The sequence below is a fragment of the Nannobrachium achirus genome (assembly GCF_963921795.1).
Source record: "Nannobrachium achirus genome assembly, chromosome: 24".
Lineage (NCBI taxonomy): Eukaryota > Metazoa > Chordata > Actinopteri > Myctophiformes > Myctophidae > Nannobrachium > Nannobrachium achirus.
This window is the reverse complement of record NC_137831.1, coordinates 24,336,472-24,360,096: the sequence shown is the minus strand read 5'-3', so window position 1 is coordinate 24,360,096 and position 23,625 is coordinate 24,336,472. Positions and strand designations below refer to the sequence as shown.

At 40.6% G+C, this 23,625-nt stretch overlaps 2 protein-coding genes across 2 annotated transcripts in view; both read right to left on the bottom strand.

Annotated features, from left to right (window-relative positions):
• Positions 1 to 1,925, bottom strand: part of LOC308280441 (abl interactor 2-like) — a 29,709-nt gene extending 27,784 nt beyond the window's left edge. The window contains exon 1 of the mRNA XM_080720707.1: positions 1,869 to 1,925. The gene's annotated coding sequence lies outside the window, so the exon portion shown is untranslated. The remainder of the gene's footprint in view (positions 1 to 1,868) is intronic.
• Positions 1,926 to 4,998: 3,073 nt separating this feature from the next.
• On the bottom strand, positions 4,999 to 22,330 carry LOC308280480 (cytochrome P450 20A1-like). Its single transcript, XM_080720757.1, has 13 exons — positions 22,167 to 22,330; positions 21,422 to 21,471; positions 20,633 to 20,799; positions 19,597 to 19,742; positions 17,946 to 18,113; positions 17,577 to 17,655; positions 17,148 to 17,260; positions 16,344 to 16,398; positions 15,498 to 15,618; positions 14,526 to 14,637; positions 14,173 to 14,237; positions 13,121 to 13,210; positions 4,999 to 6,136 (listed from the first exon to the last, which is right to left on the bottom strand). Exons 1-13 carry the CDS (start codon positions 22,236 to 22,238, stop codon positions 5,986 to 5,988), a joined length of 1,389 nt encoding a protein of 462 aa, XP_080576883.1. The 5' UTR covers positions 22,239 to 22,330; the 3' UTR covers positions 4,999 to 5,985.
• Positions 22,331 to 23,625: the final 1,295 nt, after the last annotated feature.

Sequence of the window (23,625 nt, the reverse complement as noted above, 5' to 3'; positions counted from 1 at the left end):
GCACATTTATAGAAACAAAGCATGCTTTCCTGCATCCTGTAAAAATACTATTATTGAAGCTACCTTTCTCTCTGTTTTAGATTATGGTGACATTATATATAGGATTGCTTCTCCTTCAACTTTAAAGCGCCTTGACACTGTGTACCACTCAGCACTAAGATGGATCACTGGTGACAGCTATGGAACCCACCATTGTACACTATATGGGAACTCAGGTTTATTCTCCTTATCTGAGAGGCGTGATAAACACTGGTATCTTTTTATTTTCAAAGCTCTCTCAGGATTGCTCCCCCCTTATATTTGTTCAATGCTGAATCTGGACCCTAGTCCCTATCAGACGTGCTCAAGCGACATTTTGACGCTCAAGGTTCCATTTGCTCATACAGAGCTGGGCAAGGCAGCATTTTCTATCAGTGCTCCACTTGCATGGAACAAGCTCCAAAAATCATTAAAAATAAAATATCTGCCGGCCTTAGGCCATTTTAGGATGCTGGTTTCTAACACCTTTGTTCTAAACTGTATATGTTTTAATTAATTTAGCTTTTAGTTTCTTGAACTTTCTACAGTTTTCAAGTATTTTCTTTTTGATTTTTCAAATGATGTCTGTAAATGTATACATGTATATATGTTGTTGTTCGTTGTTGTACAATCTCGGTTGCGTTGTAAATGAGTGCTTGCGCTCAATTGTATTTCCGAGTCTAAATAAAGGTAACAAACAAACAAACATTTAACTCAACTCAATTACAAGCAACTACATGGAAAAGGAAAAACACCATATCCTTTTCACTATCTATATTAAATAAATATGAATTATCTGAAATAAATATTGAATAAATGGTTGACACTATTCTGTTTACTTTCCAGGTTAAGGACACTGTACTGCCACTGCCACCAACTGTTCAAAAAGCTCAGTTCTTCACATTGGCTACTGGTGGATAGCCTAGATGTTCAGCGGAGACGTCCTACGGTCGTGTCAACCTATTCATTTTTATCATTAACTTCTTTGAGGTTAACTAGGGTCCAGTCCAGTGGACCAGTTCCTAGAAAGGGGAGGCTAGTCCGTGGTGGGTGACGGGTCCTCTGAGGGGTTTGTCAAGATACCGGGCCTGAATGCAGGTTCAGTGGGCAGACTGGGCACCTCCTCTTAATCGCCACAGGTAGGGGCCTTTTCCACCTTTCTCCCGCCTATGGGATGAACCAGAGGTGAGCTTTTCCACCAAGAACCGAGTTGGTTCCTAACCATACTGTAAAAGTTGGTTCGCGGCCAGTTTGCAAGAACAAACCAAGGTTCCAAGAAAGTTGCCATCCCATAGGCAGGAGAAAGAACCAAAACTGGTTCTTTGCCCGTGGAAAAGGCCCTGTAGAGTTATGTCCATCTTGAGTAAAAAAATCACAACCCAGTTCCACTCAACCAACAACAATTATATTATTCTATATCAAAATATGAATTTAATGGCTGAGTGTGCATGTCCTTAATGTTGCCCCAAAAAGAAATCCAAATCATAGTGGTTTCGTGGAATGACTTTTATTCTGAAAGTTCGAGTCTCGGAGGGAAAGTGCCTTCTACGGAACCCGAGGAGGCTGAGGACTACAGCAGTCTGCAGACATACAGAGTTTGTCTGTAATGAAACCAATAATGGAAGTGTGTGTGCTGCGTGTGTGTATGTGTGTGCGTGTGTGCGTGCGCGCGCGTGTGTGTGTGTGTGTGTGTGTGTGTGTGATAACCCTTAATTAATAACCCAAAATACTTTTGTAGGCTACTACTAAGTACATTTTATATTCCTGACTTTTACTTGTAACAGAGTATTTCTACATTGCAGTATTGATAGTTTTACTCAAGTTTCCACTATAAGTGAGTCAGTGTGTACCCTGATTTGGGATGGAGGGAGGACGCGCTCCAGTTGGAATGGCCTCCTGGGTCTCTGGGACGCTCTGCTCTTTCATTGATGTACACCAGGGGCGTCAATTGGGTATGGCAGGGGTATGCAGCTGCCATACCCTGGGTCCAGGGGGGGAAATAAAAGTTACTTTTAAATATAAATCCATGAATGTCTCTTTGTCTATCTGTGCTGGTTATTATTATGTAAAATGCAAAATGTAACAAAATATTCTCCACACTTTTATTCTCCCCATCTTGACAAAATGGTATATTCCCAGGTTCCGCAGGTCAGCTGCACAGGTGCAATGCATTATTGTTAATTGTGTCACGTTTACTAACATGCCAAGTTTAGCTGCACTTTTCCAGGCTGCCATATCCAGCCCAAGAAACCGTAGAAATGGGGGGGGGGGGGAATGTACTTCTTAAAATTAATGTATCATGCCTGTTGCTAAGGTATGGCAACATGACTGATGTCCCGCACGTGCAAGACACCAGTCATGTTGCCATACCTTAGCTTTTTCTGAACTGACGCCACTGATGCACACCAGGCTCTCCTCTGTCTCCCCTCTCACCTCCTGGCTCTCCTCCCTCCTGGCTCCTCCATCGTACCTCACACGCTGCTGTGCCATCAATGGCTTGTTGCCACAAATGTGTATAGGCTTAAAGAACACCACAAAAACATAAGTCAAGTTCATTAACCTATACCTTAGTCGACAACATACTATGCATTCACTTTATTTTTTATTTTTTTTATCTAGCACTGGTACCTTCCTTTTCTTAATGTAAAGCCACTTTGGGCTGCTTAAATCTAACAGAATTACATATTATTTGTAGGCCTATCGATTAAGAGAAAGAGCAGAAATCACACCATTACACTATTACACCAGCATTGCATTGTATTGCTGGTGTCGGTCCACTTTTATCAAGTTCAGAGTCAACAGCCATCTACCTGGGGATTTTAGAGCACTTTTGTGCTTCTGTACATCAACAAGCTTTATGGAGATAATGATTCCCGAAGCACTTGGCACTTGTTAAATATGAGAAACCGCATGTAACTAGTGCGTCGCTCTTATGTGATAACAAAATGATATAGGCCTACGTAGCATTTTCCTAAGATACCTGACATTGTGAAGTCATGATGCTTGACCTTTCTCAATGGCTGAAATAATTCCAATCCCCTCTCAATGCCGACCTGTTGTTTTCCAAGCTCCACACCGTTCCAACATGCCTGACATACTCACTGTGTGTGTTCTACTAAGTGTTTTGATCTGATTGCTGCTTAATGGCACATGAACATTTACCTGCTCAATGCTGTGTTACGTAATAGTATCTAATAAGTAAAAATGTACTTGAGTAAATGTATCCAAGCGTACGTAAAGTACAAAAAGTAAAAGTACTCATCAATACCTCCCCCACATATTGACACACAGACAGAACACATTAGTCAACTGTAATTGAAATGCAAATACGACCGTGGTGCTTTGTTTGTATTTGCTGTGAAGGAAAAGCATAGCAGAATATGTCTTGGTGTTTAGAAAGAGAGGAACTGTGAATTTGATTATTAGCATATCTGTTCCAACAGGCCAGGCTCTATTGTCTTGTAATGTAGCCTACCTTTTGTTACAGTGATTCTGGGGGATATGGCATTCATTTGAGGAGTTCATTGTACTTGCGTGGAGTTGGCACCCCTTATGATGAAAATGGTGTCATTATTTAGTGCTGAATTTGTGCTGAATTGTGCCGTAAATGTTATAATTTGTGCTGGTATAATTTTTGAGATATTCAAGTATATATATATATATATATATATATATATATATATATATATATATATATATATATATATATCCCCCAAATAACGTTTGTAGTACAATCACAAGTACACCATTGGTGTGTGATGTGAATTTGGTTGTAATACATTTTAATAAAGTTATCTTTATTTTTTCCCCATTGACTTGACTGGGAAAATGTAAAAACACAAGTGTTTCGAACGAAACACCTGTTTTCTAAGCTCTGGAAATTTCCCTCTGAAATTGTACAGCCTTCAGTCCAGAGGCCTATGCATATCAAAAATAATCACACCAGTTTGCCTCATGGTGGCGCTATAAAAGCCCACTTTACATTTTGGCCCATAACTCTTGAACTGTAGGTCGTAGAATAAAAATCTCTTTTCCCCTGGCTCCCTTGGATCATGACGCAATAGGTAACATATTATTATGAAGTGTAGCACCATGAAAATACCCATAATGCTACAGCATTTGTTTTTGTAAAACATCACTTTCTTTAATTTTGCTCAATTTTAATCTGCAATTTCGATCAATAGCGAACATATTATGGAGCGTAGGACCCTTAAAATCCTTGTCGCCACTAGGGGGCTCCCATTTGGCATACTACAGCAATTAGTTTGGTTTGGTTTAAATTTGGTTTAAGTTTTAACTGCAATTTCGATCAATAGTGAACATATTGAAGCAATATGGCAAACATTAATCAAACACAAATCACAGATTTTATATTGACTGTGTCAATTCTTGTTAGCTGGTGAAAACCAGCTCAATATTTTGGTGAGTTTGTGGAGTGACTTACAGGGCACCTTTTGCCTATTGGCTGAACCATGGCACATGGTAACCGAACTAGTAAGTAGGATTGGCTAATGTTAAGGGCCAATGGCAGGGCAGTTTACCCCAGGCTATGAGAGAATGGGAGAAAGGGGCACTCCTCTGGGCTCTAGGGGAAAGGACTGGGGGGGCTGCTGGAACAGTGCGCGCACACAGCAGGACTTCACATTAACTTTTTGAGGCACAGTGTCCTCTGGACAAGTACATTTCTCATTCTCTTGTCCAGTCAAGTCACAAAATCACCAGCGTATATATTGACTGTGTCAATTCTTGTTTAAGTATTGACGGTTCAAGTGGTTAAATATCTGAAAACACAAATTGACATGAATCCAAAATGCACTGATGATTGCGCTGTCAAACGAAAAAGAGGTTGTGGGGGTCCCTGCTTCATCTCTCTCTCAGCTAAGGGGTCCTTGGCCTGAAAACGTTGAAGACCCCTGGTCTAAAGGGATGTTTAAGTGATGGCATGTACAAATTCTGAGTCTGCTATATCGGGTTCTTTTGTATAAACATTTTTAATGACAAAATAGATGTCATCTGGAATGTGGGTGCTAAAAGAGTTCCAGGTTAAACTGTTGTTACAAAGTGCAAAAGCATAAAAACTACAAGTTTCCCCACCTTACCCGGCTTGTTTGAATGCTTGATTCTGATTGGTCAATCGCTGAAATCAGAGGTCTGATATTCCTTGATAACAGACCGCTGCCTAATCAAAGGCTCAGAACACCTGCTGCAGTCAGGCTGCACTACATGAATCTTGTGCGGTATCCAACATGTCAGCCATGTAAACAAACACACAGCAACATTTAGAACTAAACGTTGCTCTCAAGAATGTTTTAAAAAATATTTTAAGCGAGAAATAGAAGACGTAGTATCAGAAAATTGATTCTATCTAATCAGCACTTTTCCAAGGCGACCATGTTGCGCTGGGGGGGACGCAGAGTGCAACACTTGTGGAATACTTTCAGCTGTCTGTAAACAAGGAAATACTTTGTTTTGTTTTTAGTTTTGAGTCAAATTATACATTTTATTTAGTAGCCGGGTAATAAGCGGGATAACAACAAATTTGACCCCTGGTGATGTGGTTTAAGGCTTATTGGCTGAACAAAGCAACATGGCTTGACACACACACACACACACACACACACACACACACACACACACACACACACACACACACACACACACACACACACACACACCTATAAGGAACACTGAATTAAGCCAAACTAAAAAAAGTTCTACCCAAATTAAATGTTGTTCTGTGTTCTTACAATAGTTAACACTGAATGATGTAATTAATACATGTTCCTTTCATAACAGAACTCAGTTCTTGCTTGACAGAACAATCTACATTAATCTACATTAATCAGAGACACTGACCGAAGAACTCCACGCAATGTTGTGCTCTCCTCTCGAGGAGGACATATTGCCGTTTGTAATAGTCTTCGGAGGTTTCCGCTTCGCCTGGTTAGGAAGTTGGAAGGGTAAATTCTATCTTCTTTCACTGACGGTGACCCAGGTGTCGTCTTTAGGGGTGGAAACCAGTTCCGATTTCACCTCCACGACATGACCCTTCAACCGGTGAAGTTTCAGCCGCCGTACCAACGTGCTGAGCAGGACTGCAGCGACAGTGTAGGCGAACCTGACAAAGACATCAACAGAGTCATGTTGGACGCTACACGCAGGAATCAATAATCACTACTATAACCTCCAAAACAAATGGGTAAAATTGCAGATCTACAACACGGTTGTGGATCGTCCATTTTCATTGTACACCACCATCATGTGATAAAGTATAAAATAGGGCTCAGAGGTTAAGTTATTCTAGTGCCATGAGTGGCCAATGCTGTTTTGAGTGGCCAAACAGCATTTGCCACCTTAATACAATCAAAATAGGGCTGTGATTGTAGAAAGACAAACATTATCGAGCACAGGTTTTAGTATTGAATTTTAGTATTCAAGGCAAGCCATTTATTGTTAATACTGCAGTTTCATCTTGACAGAATTGCAACTTCTGTACTGTAGAACGGTATAGAGTGCCTTGAACATAGAAGCTCCTGTGAACCTTTGTGGTTCACAACCTGAAAAGTTTATAATTTGGAAATCACACCATTGAAGGTAATAGCTGAAAGTGAAAACCTTTTGAGAACTCATTGAACTCAATGGACAGGGCTGAGCGGTTACTCGTTCTAAATTGTCTAATTGGGAATACATCAAAATACATACTTTGTCATTTTTATTAAATACCTTACTAAAAATAGTTTATAACTCAGCAGGAAACCGGTAGATTTCATACTCCAGGTAGGGAATGAGTCCTTACGCCAAGTGAAGGAATTCAAGTATCATGGGGAGGACGGAGCATGATATTAGCAGGAGGAATAAAAAGCGGGGGGGGGGGGGGAGTTACAATATTGTATTTGCTGTGCCGCACCATTATGATTGAAACTTTGATTGAAGCTCTGCATCTGCCGCCGGTCAACCGTTCCTCCTCTCACCTATGGTGATGAAACGTGGCTCATGACCGAAGGATAAAGGCGTCCGAAATGGGATTTCCCAGGAGGGTGGCTGGCGTCTTCCCTTAGGGATAAGGTGAGAAGCTCAGTCATCCGTGAGAGACTTGGGAGTAGAGCAGATGCTCCGTTGCATAGAAAAGAGGCCAGTTGAGGTGGTTCTGACATCTAGAAGGAGGATGCCTCCTGGAGGTGACGTAGAAATCCTACTTAATTCATGTACTCCATAGCAGAATTGAAACTCTCAAAAGATCAGCAAAACCTTGACTCAGAAACGTCCATTTGGTCAGGCTCAGGCCGGGCTGAACCCTCGAACAGCTTACAGTGTGATGCGAGCACCCAAGTTGACCTCTCCTCGACTTTGATTGACGTGTGAATGGTAGCAATACCATGAACGGGCCCTCCAACCGTGGTGACCTCCAATCTTTCCAGCAAAACTTCCTGTTGTACACGTTCAGTTTGGGCCAGCGTTTGATGTAAGGAGCAGCCACTTTTGGGTGGGCAGTGCGTGTGGAACCTGTAGGCCTCCAGATGTCAGTAGCAGTGACTCCCTCTGTAACCAATATTTGTTAACACAAAGGGCATCTCAACTGTGTAATAAAAATTCACGATCCCAAACACCACATTCAGGGGCAGTGGGGAAAGTGGGGACATCAGATAAACACATGGAGAAATCACTAGCAGTATTCTAACAAACCAACAATTTCTCAGATATGTACAAGAAGCGGAAAGTTGCTGCCACTGGGGGAAAATAATAATAATTAATTCAGAATTCTCCAACGGCACTCCAACAAGGCCAGGCCTAAGGGAACAAATCAGGTCAATGAGTTAATTTGGTTAATCAAAACAATCATGTTCATCATCACAATTAAAAACATAATATTAATCTACATTATGAACGTCAAGGAAAGTCTTCTGGTTTTGCATCTTCCAGTACAGGCAAAAGTACAACCTCATTCAGAACAGAACACTGTCCCCTGCAACGTTAGGCTGCAATGTTCAAGAGAAAGAAATCTTGTTTCAGCCATCACTTAAACAAAAAGTGTGAGGCCCAATAATCCTATAAGATGAACTCGTCAGAATTAACAGCATAAAGAATAAGTCACATGAGCAGATAACGGCTCCATCTTCAACAGCAAAAGCCCTTAAGTTAACACAGGGGGGTCCTGTATGTCTACATGTGAACACATATAGGATCCTGAATGACGCTGTCCAGATCACAAGAGAAGTATGCAACAAATCAAATGTAAGGGAGAAGTGGGGCCAAGGGTGGGGGGCCTCAATAAAGCTGTCTTGAATGCTTTAAGGATAGAAATAGGATTCCTCTTGCTCTTCAGCCCGCATGAGCGTGCATGTCCCTTTAAGAGAGAAATACTGAAGTATGAAAGGGTAATAAAAAAAAATTAGGCCAAAATAACAAATACAAATTAATAAAATGTCTATCATACTCTATCGTGTCTATCATATATATGTTACTGTCATAGGTAAACTAATTGTAATTCCTGAATAGTATTCACATGATTTGAACCAATTTACCCTCCCCAGGCCTAGGCCTACTGTAATAATGTAGCCAACTAAATATTCCCCTTTGGAATTAATTAATTAACTATGCTTAACCATTTTAGTCGCGCTGACATTGTGACCACCTTCATATAAATATTTTAAAAGACGGACCATATCTCGTTTGGTGCACTATTTACAGGTCATCAGGTTTTGTGATAAAACTGTGCCATCTGATCTAAATCATATTAACGCATGATAACGCAACAACAGCCACACTCAGCCTGTGGACATGTTTACACTACAACAGCTTCCAATAAAGTATAAAACATCGCTTTTTAACCTAACATTTGAGATAATCTAAATTGACATGTGACTGGTCTTAAAGTATTGGAGTCAAACAGCCTTATGGCCACAGGTGGATAAGACTTTACTTCACCCATGCCATACCAAGTTTACACAAACAAAGCAGGTGATAAAGGTAGCCAACTCTTACATTGCCAATAAATCAAAAACTCAAACAAAATGTTCATCTAAATATGACCAAGCGTCCTGTTCTAAGTGTACACACATAATTTATGTCACAGAGACATCAAAACACTATAAACACGAAGCAGAGGGGTATTCTACATAACAGACTTTAAAATTCCGGGTGTTTCCCGTCGGGCTGCATACCACATTCTTTTGGATCAATTTCGCCTCACTGAAACATGAGCTGTGACCATTCTAGATCGTTTGATATAAACAATGGAAACAAGGGCATAATGTCTAGAACATCAAATGGAACCAGAAACATTACTTAAAACTCCAAGCTGTCTTAACACACCTCATCAGTAATGAGAGGAATTTCTATGCTCAATATTGCCCATTTACAACTACAATAACCCTACAGATAATAGAATATTATTCTATATCCAATCTCTGAAAATGAAAGACATATATTCCACCATAATAGCATTAAGTCACATGACTCGTATTTCATACATGAATACTTATATATATTTTTCCTCTGGTTTTAAAGATATTCATTTATTCAATAGGGACATTTTGCTGGGTACTTTTTAATGCCTCTGTTAGTATATTAGTATTTACCTTTGACGTCCATAATTTGTATTGATAAATGACAAATATTTTGACTGGATTAAATGAATGTTACCATACTGTATATGAATGCATTATTTGCATTGGATTACATTTTCAATTTCATTATTCAACCATGTAAAAATTCCAAGATTTCATTCTAAAGTGAGTGCGGGCATCTCCTTTCTAAAAGTTTATTCGTTCCCTGAGCCGTGCACCCAAGACAAGTATTTGACGGAACTGTGTTTGACGAGTGCTCCTCTCTCTCTCTCTTCTGAACCATATAATATAACAATTCCTAGTTTTAGAATTGAATCCCTGTCTAATGTAACTGGACAATTATAAGACCTCAAAAATGAATGCATAAAATGACCCATATACCATCTCATGACATGGTTGTACAGTTCAGAAAGATCGATTAGTACTGATAAAAGTTTAAAAGGTTTCACAGACTCTGACTTACTTAATACCAAAAACCACCATAACTTTAAACTGTTTACCAATTATTGTAAATAATCATGGGATATTTATTATAACACTGTGACGAGTATTTTGCACAATACTGTATGTAGCTTTTTCAACTTTCTCAGTAAATGTCTAAATAATTTCTTGAAGTCACTTAACATCAATAACTGCTAATAAGTGTCTGTCAATATCATATACATCTTACATCTAATCTAATGGCCTTGTCAAACAATTAATTAATCAATCATTGTTTCATACATTTCTTTACCTTGTCTCCTACGGGGCCCCATGGCATGCATGCAAAAGCGATTCCCGTGTTCCTTGGGGATCAACAGCCTGGGACCAGGTTAAATTAGAACGACACAGAGCGACCTTGTCCACCCTGAATACGGCCGCCGCTCCATCCATGTGTCGTCCAAAAAGTCGTCGTTCTGATTGTCCTCCAAATTCAGCGCTCCAACGTTGGTACTCAGTTGAGTTTCTTCAAATTGTCTCTGTATCCATTTTGTAGTTCTGATATAGTGCCATATCGCTGCCTTTGCTTTTTCCAAGTTTTCAGCTTGTACTGTAACATTGCAAGTGTCCAGCCCTGTCCTTTTTGTAGATCTTCCAGCTTTCTTTTTTTGTTGATTATTTGAATGTCTTCTTCATAGGCCTACTGGCCTGGGCTGAGGGGCAATGTACCATAGCGTGGTGACTCTGGTGAGTCCGGCAGTGCCAGCAGTGTCTGTATACTGGTAATTTCTCCATGCAACAAGTCTTCAGTACTGGGGCAGATGCAGCTCTGTTTGTCAAGCTCAGCTGCACTCCCTAGGTTCAGGGGTTGATTTATGGCCGTATTCAGGGGGAGTCATTCGCCTGCTTAAAGTCGCTTCTCCTGGTCCTGCCAGGGTAGCAGTCCTAGTCCAAAGATACCTCGGGGTACAAAGTGCGGGTTAGTGTGCGTTTCTACAGACATAGATTCAGTTGTCCTCATAATCTTGTTTAAAAAATGTTTTTTATTCAGTTTCTCTTCTTTTTTTTTTTTTTCTTTGTCAACACAACCTTATTTTCTATTATTTGTTTCATATTTTGTTCATGATTTACTTGTTTCTTTACTTGGTTCAGTTTTTAGGAGACAAAATACCTCTATCATAAAATGTTTCCCCTTCTATTTTTTTATATATTTTTTACTTTATATAATTCTAGTATTTCACCTGCGTGTAGTTCACACCAAATACCAATATTTTAGATTCAAACCACTTTTAACGTTTCACCATTTTCATTATGATCTAATTCACACAACACAGAATATTCACACAACACAGAATATTCTATAACATCTAACATCGATCTGAGTCATCTATTCATCGTGTACACTTTAACCTCCAGAATGCTGATCAGGCACCTGGGACTGCGACTTTTTAGTGGAGCAGTTCTATCCACCCACCGTACTGTTTCGGTGTTCTGTTTCTATAGTGTCTCACTCTATAGAATACTGTCATCAACTGTTTTACGCCCAATTCGGCGGTGGCCTAACACGCTGTGCCACTCTGCGGAGACTTATGACCATACTGAATCGTTGAGAGTTTCACCGCTTGTTCGTTGACTTAGTTCGGTGATCAACGCGTCCCAATCGAGAGATAGTTCCGTCACAGATGAACCCCACGCTCTGCACGGGAAAGACTCCTTTACTCCGGCAGGTTTACGAGATCGAGGATCACTAATAATCCTCAACGGTCGGCGCCTGACCAGTCCGTCTGTTCGGGTCTCTCGAAGGGGTCGGTTGATCCTGTTCGTGACGCCAAGAACTGACGTAGAAATCCTACTTAATTTATGTACTCCATAGCAGAAATTGAAACTCTCAAAAGATCAGCAAAACCTTGACTCAGAAACGATGTTAAAAGATAATAGAAAACATTTATTTACAGCGCTGTAACAGTCACACACATGTACATACATCCTACACCAAGAGACAGACAAGACAGACTGACTCGCCCTCCCTCTCACAGTTCCTTATTTCCTCCACTAAAACAAAAACATCTATTCCTTCTCTTTCCCTAGCTCATTAAAGCCAACAACTTATCTCTTTCTCAGAGTCATAAAACAAGGAGGCACTGACTGGCTGCCAGCTGTGACCTTCTATGCTCCTACTCCCTACTTTCTGACTTCATCTACAAATGGTTCTCAGGACTCAAACTAGCAAATATATTCACTACTAACCAACATACCATAATAATATAATTTCACCTCATCAAGGTCTCCCCGGGGAGGTTTTCCAGGCACGGCCAGCTGGGTAGAGCCCACAGGGCAGAACAAGGACCAGGTGGGGGACTACTGTATATCTCCACACTGGCCTGGGAAAGCCTCGGGATGCCCCAGTCAGTGCTGGATAATGTGGCCAGAGAAAGGGAACTGCTACCTCCACAACTAAATTCGAATAAGCAGATGATGAAAAAAATCTTTACTTTTTGAGGACCTTTTTTAATAAAATATGGATTTAAGATAATGTAAGGCTTTTTAAGGACACCCTGTAATTAAGTTACTTATCGAGGTGGCAGACTGGTCGGGACAGATTGTATTTATACAATCTTCTATCTTCTATTTTCGGTTAAATGATTTGGTGTAGAGGGGGTAAAAAGGAGCAGACCTAGTGTAGAGCCTTGGGGGACCGTGATCAACTAAGCATGTACGGTTTAAGTGACATACCGAGCTGAGCAGTAAAAACAACGTGAATATCACTTGTAACATGTTATGCTCTGGGAAATCTTGTGGCAGGCTACTCTGCCATTCTGGTGGACTGCTGCAAATACTGCAAGTCTTTGTTTAAGAAACCCTGCAATGATTAGCTACCCATAATGTTTCTCTTTCAAGTCCCGAGAGGCGGTGCATTGGCTCCCCATCTAGGGAGCTGGCCTGGGATCGCGTCCCACCAGGCACTGTGCCTCCCCTTTGCAGTTTACCCACTCCTTTTCCTCTCCGCTTTCTAACCAGCTGCCTCAATAAATAAACAGAAAGACTCAGACCACCCAGTTAAATTTAGAAAAACAACCCCGGCTTCTCTAAATGTTATGTGAGAACGCCGGTTGTACCTCAGCTCAGGGCATGCCTGGTTTCCAGAGAAACCCAGTAGGGAGAAGCTCTTGCTGGCGGACTCCTCCTCAAATCGATCTGGGTCAAATCTGCGAGTACAGAGCAGGAGTGTCACAAAGCTGTATAAATACATTACCGGTATATATAAACTAACAAAATGTGTGTGTGTGTGTGTGTGTGTGTGTGTGTGTGTGGGGGGGGGGGATTTAGATACAAATTACAATATGGTAAGAACCAATGAGAAATTATTCAATCATAAGAAGGAGGTGCTAGGCTCTCCCAATAGAAATATGCACTTTAATTTAATTAAATTTAAATGAATGAATCTTCGGATCTATATAACCTTCACTGGATCTGATTTTGATTGATTGAAGACTTTATTAGAAGTTTGCATAGGAAAAGGTACAGTTTCATGACGGTACAGTTCACTGGTACAAGGTCTACTAAAAGGAGATCCATGAAAAGACTAAGCTTATTTCCACTGGAAACCATTGAAGTATCTCATATAACATTGAATGACAGACAAATAGAACACAGTACTATGCAGTAGATATGTAAAGAAAAACAAAAGAAGACAGTAAGTCTAAACAAAACAGTATATACAAAGAAGGGGCAGGGGAGGGTAGGGTTGGGCTAGGTTCATTTTTTACCAGTTGCGAACGGTTGCTGCCTGTAAGTGGTTTTTAAGGGCAATTTTAAAGGATGCTAGTGATCCACACTCCTTTATGGCCTTCGGTAAGGCGTTCCACATTTTGGTGGTATAGCAGAAAAAAGAGTTTGACCCTTTGTTGGTTTTGACTCTGGGTTGAAAGTGATCTGTGGCGCTGCCTCTGGTGTTGTAATTATGGTGAAGTTCATATGGGGCAGAAACGTCACGTTTAAAATCTTCAAAATAAATTAATTACAAATATTTCTACAGGGAGTGTAGTGCTTCGTTCCTACATTTATCTACTTAAGTTTTAGACACAGCCTCGTCTTCAGGAAAACCTACAAGAACCAAGCAATTAATCAAGAAATAAATAGTCAAAAGTAACGTATGCAAAGTGCAAACCTGTATGGGACACTCCAAGTGTTTGCATCCTGCAAGACAACTCCTAGCGCATAGATGACAAGAGTCTGAAATACCATAAAACAAAAACAAGCAACACATTAGCATTCATCATAATATATTCATTATTCACTTAACCACTTAAGCTTATTGGTATATGTTTCGTTATACAGAAAATATATCTATTAGCTCCAATCTATTAGCTCACAACCTGTTGCAACGCAAAGTGTTAATATTGGAATTCAGAAAATGGGGACGGCCAAAGTGGTTAATCCAATTAGTATGTAATATAATATGCGTAAGTCTTTACTTTGTGATAACCTGGTGATGAGCAGACAGACAGAGAAAACAGATACCTCTTTGGGGATGACATGCTGATCCACTTTCCCTTCCACTTCCTGAAGGCGGGCTGCGACGGGGGTCAGTTTGGCAGTCCTCACCGTCTCGTTCAGGACCTGCTGGCAGTATCTGGTCAAGGACAGAAACGCGATCAGAGCAGGGCAACTGAACTGATCAATATTTCACTTTTAGCCCTAAATTGTAATGTCTGTCTCTTCCTAAACTGGAGGACAACAGAGTTCATTTTCCAAATATAATCCTTCCATATCATATTTTAGTTTACACATTATTATTTTTATTATTACACCACTTCCCCATAGTGTGCTCCTGTAATCACAGGATCGTATTCTCTGCTTAATGGATTTGCCATTGCACTACTTCATGTTATATATGAACTTCCTCTAGGGACCAACCTGTTGTAAATATAACAGTGTCAGCTAAATGACTCAAACGTAAAAGAGTGTATATTTTTATTTTGGGGGGAGTACAATCACTACGTTAGCATGCCATTTAATACCTGTCCTAGACAATGGGTTACTCTGTGAAAAACATTAATTGTCAGCCACGATCTTAGAGAGATCTCTGATTGCCTGCCTGCGCAAGACAGGTAATCAAGCAGGAAATAGTTGAGTATCGTTGTTGTTGAGCATTAAACTTTTATCTCTTTTTTCTTTCCTAAACTGATGCCGTACATCATCATACAACAGTGTCACAAAAAAAGAAAATAGCAGATTTTCGCTATTTCTAACAATAAATAGTTCCACAAGAAATTAAGGGTGGATATGTCTGTTGTTAAATATTGAACCAATGAAAAGTAACAAGAGCTTGTGACTTCATTGGATCCAGTGGAACACAGGTTATTTTCCTCCCCATTTCCTGAAAAGTAATGATATTTAATGCTATTACAAATCACTTTATTCTGCAGAAGATGGCTGGACCGTGGATGGATGATCTTCATTAGGTCAGATTTGGACAGCGACTGATCTTACCTGAGCTGAGGGATCTTGTCCAGAGAAACGGGATCAGAACCCAGCACCTCCTCCAGCTCTTCATACAGCTTGTCCTGAACCTCTTCAGAGGTGGACAGGAAGTGCACTGCCCAAACACACACTGCAGGAAACAATAACAATTTACAATTACAATGTAGGCCTTTAGCATGCACCCTTAACTTCTTCTCAATCACATAAATCTAATGCAGAGAGACAGTGTAGTGTCTCAGTGAACTAGGATCACAGGTAAACCAAGAACCTAGCATCAGTCTAAACAATATAATATAAAAATAGTGATCTGTACATTGCATTGTCTGCAAATCATGTTTTATTAATGTTTTTATTGTGTTATCCATAGGTAGAGGCCTCGTATAAGAAGAATACAATCTTCAATTCATGTATTTTCTATGTTTCTGGATTCTTCATTCGCTGTGAAGGAATGTGCCAAACTCAAAATGTCAAGACTTCAATTGGTGAGTATAAATATACAGTATGTAATTAGCCTTGAAAACCAATGGTTCAATGAGTTCATGTGGCCCGTAGGTCAGGAGCCCATCTTTTGTTTCCGTAGTGCAAGGCAGCTTGATGTCCAGGGGGTGTACACATGACACTAGTTAGTACCATACTGTATGTCAAATGGACTTACCCCCTAACCAACCCTTGATGTTGAGCGCCAAGCAGGTGGGTATTGGATCCCGTTTTTATAGTCTTTGGTATGATCTATGATTGAATCCCTGACCTCCCAGTCACTGACACTCTCACCACAAGGCCACTGAGGTGGTTCATGTGGTGAGTAATTGGGGTAAAGGTGTTCCTTTAAAAGCAGTTGTGTCAAACTTTACTTACAGTTGGCTGTGATGACGCATCCTGCCAGAGTGAACACCATGCTGTCCTCCATGATCTGAAATAATTAATTATACAACAATATCACTGTCAAAATACGTCTTGTTTCTCTGTCACATGTTAACATCAAACCCACTTTAACCTATTCAAACCGGGTCAACATTATTAAAAAAAATAGCAGATATACAAGCTCACAGCACGGCACTGAGTGTCACGCTGTGAGCTTGTAGATCTGCTATTTTTGAAAAATCATAGACTTAGACTTTGAATATTTTGACCCGATTCTATTCTAAGTGTCTTCTGAATCCTTCGAGGTTTTCTGAAAAACCTATATTTTTCCTATGTCAGTGCTCAAACCTTTTCATTTCAAGGACCCCCAAAATTACCTGTATTTGGCCACGGACCCTGATCTAAAAGTATTTACTTCTAGGGACCCCCAGAAGCAAAATTTGAGTTACAAATGTTCGCTTTAACAATACATATATTCAAAGATTTTCACACATTTTCACGACTTTTCAGTTAAAGCATTAAATAATTCTAGGCCTAAATGGCTTAAAGCCATTGCATAATGTCATGAACCAATGAAAAGCAATAACAAGAGCTTGTGACTAAATAACAACTACACTGGATGACAGTGACAATAATATTATGTTTTGTATATTTGTGCCTTTGCTTGGGCCATTCCATGTCCCCTCGAAATGTGTGACCGACATTAAAGATGTATTTTAACGGCATGTCCCTTGTATAACCTTCATTGGAATAATGATCCATCCAACGAAGGCGGTTTATAATGAAGCCAGTGTTCACCTGTCTCTCTGTGAGGCTGGACTGAAGCAAGGCGTCTATGAACACGGCCTGGCTCTGCTGGGCTTTCCTCTCCCTGGTCACAGACAGCAGTACTGACTCCATCTCTGACAGGGCTGGACAAAACAAGCACTCTCGTTAACCACATGAACCCTAGCATCCCTATTCTGGGCTGCACATTTTGGCGAAAAATCTAAAAGCTTGCAATGTGACTTGTTGTGAGAAGACAAATTGGATATTTACAGCAAAGAGATTAAACGTAGAGGTGGAAAAAAGGACGGACCCCCAGGGTACTCCAGTCAACGAAGTATATAGTAAGTCATTAATAAAGTTAATCGAAGCAGACAGTGCACCAAACATGGTTGCAATTATCTCTCTCTGTTGAGAGAGAAAGAGAGAGACAACAGACATGAACGGTACATATTGACTCACCACTCTCATAATGTCCTTTCCTGCTGGAGCTCTTCTCCATGGAACCATCCAGGTAGCCTTTCCCAATCTCTGACCAGATCTTGTGAAATGGGAGCAAAAGTCAACAACCCAGTTAAAAAAGAGGATACTAGAACACTAGCATCCCCATTCTGGGGGTTACATTCTACAAGTTTCCAACGTGATGTGTTGTGAGCTTGTGGATTGGCTATTTTTGGCGAAGAGATTTTGTATAGAGGGATGAAAAGAGAACAAAACCAACAAAAGGTCAAGTTTATAAAGGGTGCGTTTGGAAGCACGCTCAGAGAATATAAGTATAGAGGATTTAAGTTGTTTACTGTTCAAATAATGCAACCAAGCACATTTTCTCACCGCATCGTGGTTCTTGCGGAAGCGGATGACCTCTGCGTCGTCTTTGAAGCGCTGCCCCAGGGCCAGCTGGGTGACAGTCTTCATGGACAGTCCGAGAAGATGGGCACACAGAGGGGTGTGCTGGCCCTCCGGGAAAGACTGCCATTTCTCCACCAGCTCCTCCACCAGCTTAGAGAGAGAGGGCAATGCACAAACAGCAATGATTATCTGATTGCTGAATGTAGCCTGATTTACTTACGAATTCCCTTGACTATTTTGAGATACCTTGTTTACTTTCATCAGTACGTGACTACAGTATATGACCTGAGAGTAATGAGGATCTAAAACATCCCCAAAAACTCAATAAACAGAATGTAAAAAAATGTTTTAGCCTGATTTATACTTCGTCATATGAAGCATTGTGGGACTACTTTCGACACGCAGTGCATATCAATATTTGCGCATGCAGAAAAGATGTGTTAGTTGCGACCGTAGGTCGCAGTTACTTGCACACTATCCAAACCTCCACCGGCTGTCCCTCCGTCACTCCCTCCGTCACTCCCTCCGTCACTCCCTCTGTCACACGTCACACTTTTGCCCTGCTCATATCTCTGCAACCGTTGCCCCGATCCATGCCAGATTTTGCACACACACTCCTTGCCTGCCAAACTACAACCTCCAAGGACCCCCGGAGTTTCGGGGACCCCCAGGTCCCTGGGGGACCCCCAGGTGTAAAAAATTACCAAATGTGCAAAAATGACCAAATGACCACCCCAACGGGGCTGCTCACGGGGCATTCCCGGGGACCACCCACTCCTGGTGCTCCAGAACGGATGCAAAAGTGGTGGCGCCCCCAGTGGAGGACCCCCTGCCACTGCAGCTCACATAAAATGCCGTAACTCGGGCTAGGAGCGACCGGGAGAGCCGGGGCCGGTACCTATTCGTCCGCCTTGGCGGCGAGGAGACCCCACCCCTCATTTCTCACATGGCCCTCTAGCGCCACCATGAGGCCGATTCAGATTTTGCCCTAAAATCACGAAAATCACTACACAGTATGTCTACACTCATGTCAACAACATGGATCAGGAAGATTTTGGAAAAACACATTTTTGCTCTATTTATGGAGATAAGCGACCAACGGTCGCTTATCTCCCGATTAGGGAGTCTTACTGGTATATCTGTAGCATTAGTGTCTATACACTGCATGGTTCACAATGTATGTTGTGATGTTTCAACAAGAAAACACAAGTTCTAGTTCCTGCACACAGCTTGCAAACTTCTGAAAATGTATTGCAGTGTTTCACTCATAGACATGCATCAGACAAAAGATGATTTGATGCCAGCAAAATGTTTGGTAACTAAAATTATACTTGCTGAGTACAAATCTTCCTTTTTGGGTGTCCCAGAAACAAATCTTTTCAGATGGGGTTCTGTGACACAAGACATTCACCAGTGTTAGTTTTACTGAGGTTAGGGTTAAGGTTAGGTTTAGGTGTATCTCCGTCCCCCCGACTTTCTGCACCTCAGCGCAGCCAAAAGCGTCCGCTGCCTTAACCCAGTTGCCTTTTTGATACACTCGGACTGAAAGACCTGCAAAAAACGCTCTCCCATTGTAGTAGAGCTGGTCTTCTCCTTTGTACCTGCCACCAGAATTACACTTCAGCCCACCAACCTTGAGGACGAGGTTGAAGTTGTTCTTTAGCGTGTTGTTGATGCCGTTCTCGTACACCTTCTTCCTCATCATTGCCTCGGTGGCCCCGCCCCCCATGCCCGCCTGGTAACGTAGCAACGACTTCAGCATCGTCTCAAAGGAGTCCGCTGGGAAGAACAAAGGAACAAGAAGAAACATTATATGTATTTCAAAAGAGAAGAACAAGGGCAAATTATGGTTTACAATACCTTAGTTCCTGAGTTAAGCTAATATGTTCCATGAAATATGTCCTTGAGACATTAAAGTACAATCACATTTTGGTGGATGTTACTCCATGATGTAACGCCAAATATTGGGGAGATATTTTCAATAGTTACTCAGTTGATTATATTCTCCAGTCCTCAATGGCTTGCATTGCACTGTGAAACGTCTCTCAAAGTCACTCTTTTGAATATATAAACGAAAGTAAATAAAGTTAATTCTGACAATAGATGCACTACAGGAACGTCACAAACAGCATTTTTATTTGTATGAAAATGTTAACTTTCTGTTGAGTGTTACTATTTGAAGTACCGGTACAGATCTACTGATCCAGTGCAGGTTTTCTTCCTAATTAATTAGTAAATTCAACAGGAAAATTATGGTTTTGTGATTTGATATATTGGCAGAATCTGCATTGATTGCAATTCGTATACTATAAAGGTATGTGCTAAAAGAGTGAGTTTTGGAACCACTTAAATAAAAACATTTAAAAACATGCAGAGTCACTATACTGCCACTGAGCAGCTCCATTTATTGAAACCAAGTTTGAAATTAGAATTGAACTCACAGCATAACAATACAAATGAATTGAAATGAAAGGCAAATGAATTAAAATGGTAGTGGATGGAGTGTCCCACCAAGACACAGCAACCAATGGGTGCGAAGAGGGGTGGGACAACGGGCGGTACTTGACAAAGGGTGAATTACACAACCCAAACTTCTACCAAAGTCTCATTGCACATTAAATCCGATCAACGCATGACCATTTATTTCGACGAAAAGCATTCACACTCACTGGTCCTGTTGGGGTTGATGTGCTGTCGTAGCTGTTCCACAGAGCCTAGGCTGACCACCGGTCGGCCTCCGAACCAGAACGATGCCACAGGTCCAAACTCCTGGTGCAGGCTTAGCAGGAACTCATGCAGACTGCCCCTGTTTACAATGTCCTGTAGGTTGCCATCCCTAACACAGAGGAATATCGTTCTAAACAACTGTACGGTCGTTCTGTTTATATATATTGGGACCCCCATTACTCTTGGAGTGTACAGATGGAACTAGTTACAGACCCAGGGGTGCCATTTGTACGGTTACATCCCGCCACTCCGACATGCCTCCTTTCCGACATGTCTCCATTCCGACACTAACCCTATCTCTAACCCTAACCTTAAACTTTGCCACTCTGACAATAAGAAGTCAATTTCGGAGTGGCGTCATGTCGGAATAGAGAGAGACTCCCCATTTGTACACTCTCAAGAGGGTCCATTTGGTTCCATTTGTACACTCACAGAGTTACAGACCTCCAAGGTTCATTTGAAACCCCCTCAAGGAAGGTCCCCCGACCCACTTTGAGAACGACTGCACTATTAATGTTCAAAGCTATATTTCTTAATATGTGTTTCCAGTAATATTATTGTCAGATCATTTTCTATGTGTATGGTAAAACATATGTATGTACTTGAAAAAAATGTCCGCTTCAAGCCTGGTGGTGATGACCCCTGTTTCAATCCAACCAGAAAACGACTTGATAAGAGCATGTGGTACATTCCCACCCTGATAAGAATGGACAATAATGAAGTGAACTTACTTCTCATCTGTGGGGTTGAGACCTGGAATGCCAGAAGCACGTCTGGATGACTGGGATGGTGAGCAGAGCACAATGTGGAAAGGAAACACGTTCATTTCACATAAGTATGTATTTGTTGAAGTGTAGCCTCAAATTGCAACACTAGATTTGTTTTAATATGTTGAATCTCTCCCGTTGGCAGCCAATGCATCTATCATTATCTAATTATCCTCCTTCCTTTTTTCTCTGTCTCTCTTGATTGTTTTTATTGAATACTTCATTAGAAGTTTGCACAGGAATAGTACAGTACACTACAGGACAGTTCACTGATACAAGGTCTACTAAAATGATAAAGACCACTAGCCGCAAATTGCAACACTAGATTTTTTTATAATCGGATGAGTATAAAAAAATCTAGTGTTGCAATTTGCGGCTAAAAGACCACATGAACGTGCACTGGCTTGTTTGCATTGGGGTCCCTTCACACACGCACGCACGCGCGCACACACACACACACACACACACACACACGTTATCTCTCTCACCTCTGGCTCTCACTGACACACATACAGTAGCATGCCTGATACAGACAGACATATGGGTCAGGTGGTCGTTCTATTACTTTTCAACAGATGAGCATACCATAAAACATTTGTTTTGGTTTTCCAGATGATAAAAGCACCGTTAATAAAAACAGAGAGGACACAAGCAGGGGAGGGGTTGCTTACTTGCTATCAGCTAACTAACTACTGTTTCATGAACTTACCGGATAAAGGTAGAGGACTGCACCAACCAGAATGACCACAAATGTCACAGCGAAGATGGCAAAGTCCAGCATGCTTTATACTGGCTGTTTTATCAACTTATATCAACTTGTATTATTGTGTGCAGGACTCCCACATGACCAGTCTGTTACCACGTCTACACACAAACTGCTGCAACAGTGATGATCAATCTGTCTGAGTTCTACTGCACGACTAGGAGACCAGAATAATTCATCACAGAGAGAATGGATGAGGTTTGTCGTAATTAAAGGAGTAGTTCACCCCCAAAAATTACAAAATGATTTCTCACTTGAAATTGTCGCATTCCTAAGCCAAAATATAGTTAATTAATGTACCCCCTATTGATTCCAGATGTTGTCTCAATCCGTAATCAATGGGGGTACATTTATTATTATCACATTTAGTTTAGGAATGCGAGAAAAAAAAAGAATATATATATATATATATATATATATATATATATATATATATATATAGACTATATATATATATAGACTATATATATATATATATATATATATATAGACCTATATATATATATATATATATATATATCCATGGGGTGGTTAATTGATAGAAAGAAGTTATTTTGGGGGTTTTAATTTGGGTTTTTGATTGAATTCTGCATAGGAAAAGTTACAGTTTCATGACAAGGTTCAATGGTACAAGGTCAACTAAAAGGATAAGCTCAGGTTTGTTTCCATTGAGATACTTCTCTTTAGGGGTAGGATTAAAGTTAATGTTTTATACTTCATCCTACTCATTTTAATAATTTCATATAGCCTATCCTTTCTGTTTCTTCCTAAAGTCTAAGAAGCTCTGTTTAAACTTAACCCTGTTTCTCAACCAGTGGTCCACTAGCAGTCCATGCAGGCCCAAATACAGGTGGTCTATGGCAAAGTGTTTATTTTATACAGATCACAAAAACACATCTACACGCTCATGACATCAACACGCTAACTAACCCATTGCTTTTCAAAGTGAGGGTGCCCCACTCTAATTGCCTACTACATTGGCTACTTAAATTATAGATACTAAGTGACGTCTAGGATTCTCTCCCAGAACTGTTACCTCTGTGATCTGACTCCGGATAAGCAGTAAAAGATAGATGGTTGGATATATTTAAATTAAATTAATTTGGTTATTAAAAATATATGTTACCAATACAGTATGAATATATTTCTGATATATCATATATCAGGTCGGCAACCTCATGGTACAATTATGACTCAGACAATTAAATCCAAAACATACAGTTAGATATCCCTGGCTTAGACTAACCGAGAGAAAATGAGAGATGCAAAAACTGATCCCACACAGTATCCTATTCCTCTATCCTGACTTCAGTGTTCTTTCTCCTTAACGTTGTGGGTAGTGGTGTATTTCTCTGAGATCATTAGTTAAACTTAAACAAATGTTTTTAAAACTAGAGTGATTGCA

Coding starts and splice junctions, on each gene's coding strand:
- LOC308280480 (XM_080720757.1), bottom strand. CDS start 22,238: ATGCTGGACTTTGCCATCTTCGCTGTGACATTTGTGGTCATTCTGGTT. Junction 13,211..14,172: donor ACTTGGAGTGTCCCATACAG/GTTTGCACTTTG, acceptor CTGTACTCGCAG/ATTTGACCCAGATCGATTTG. Junction 6,137..13,120: donor CAGGCATGCCCTGAGCTGAG/GTACAACCGGCG, acceptor TGTCTTTGTCAG/GTTCGCCTACACTGTCGCTG.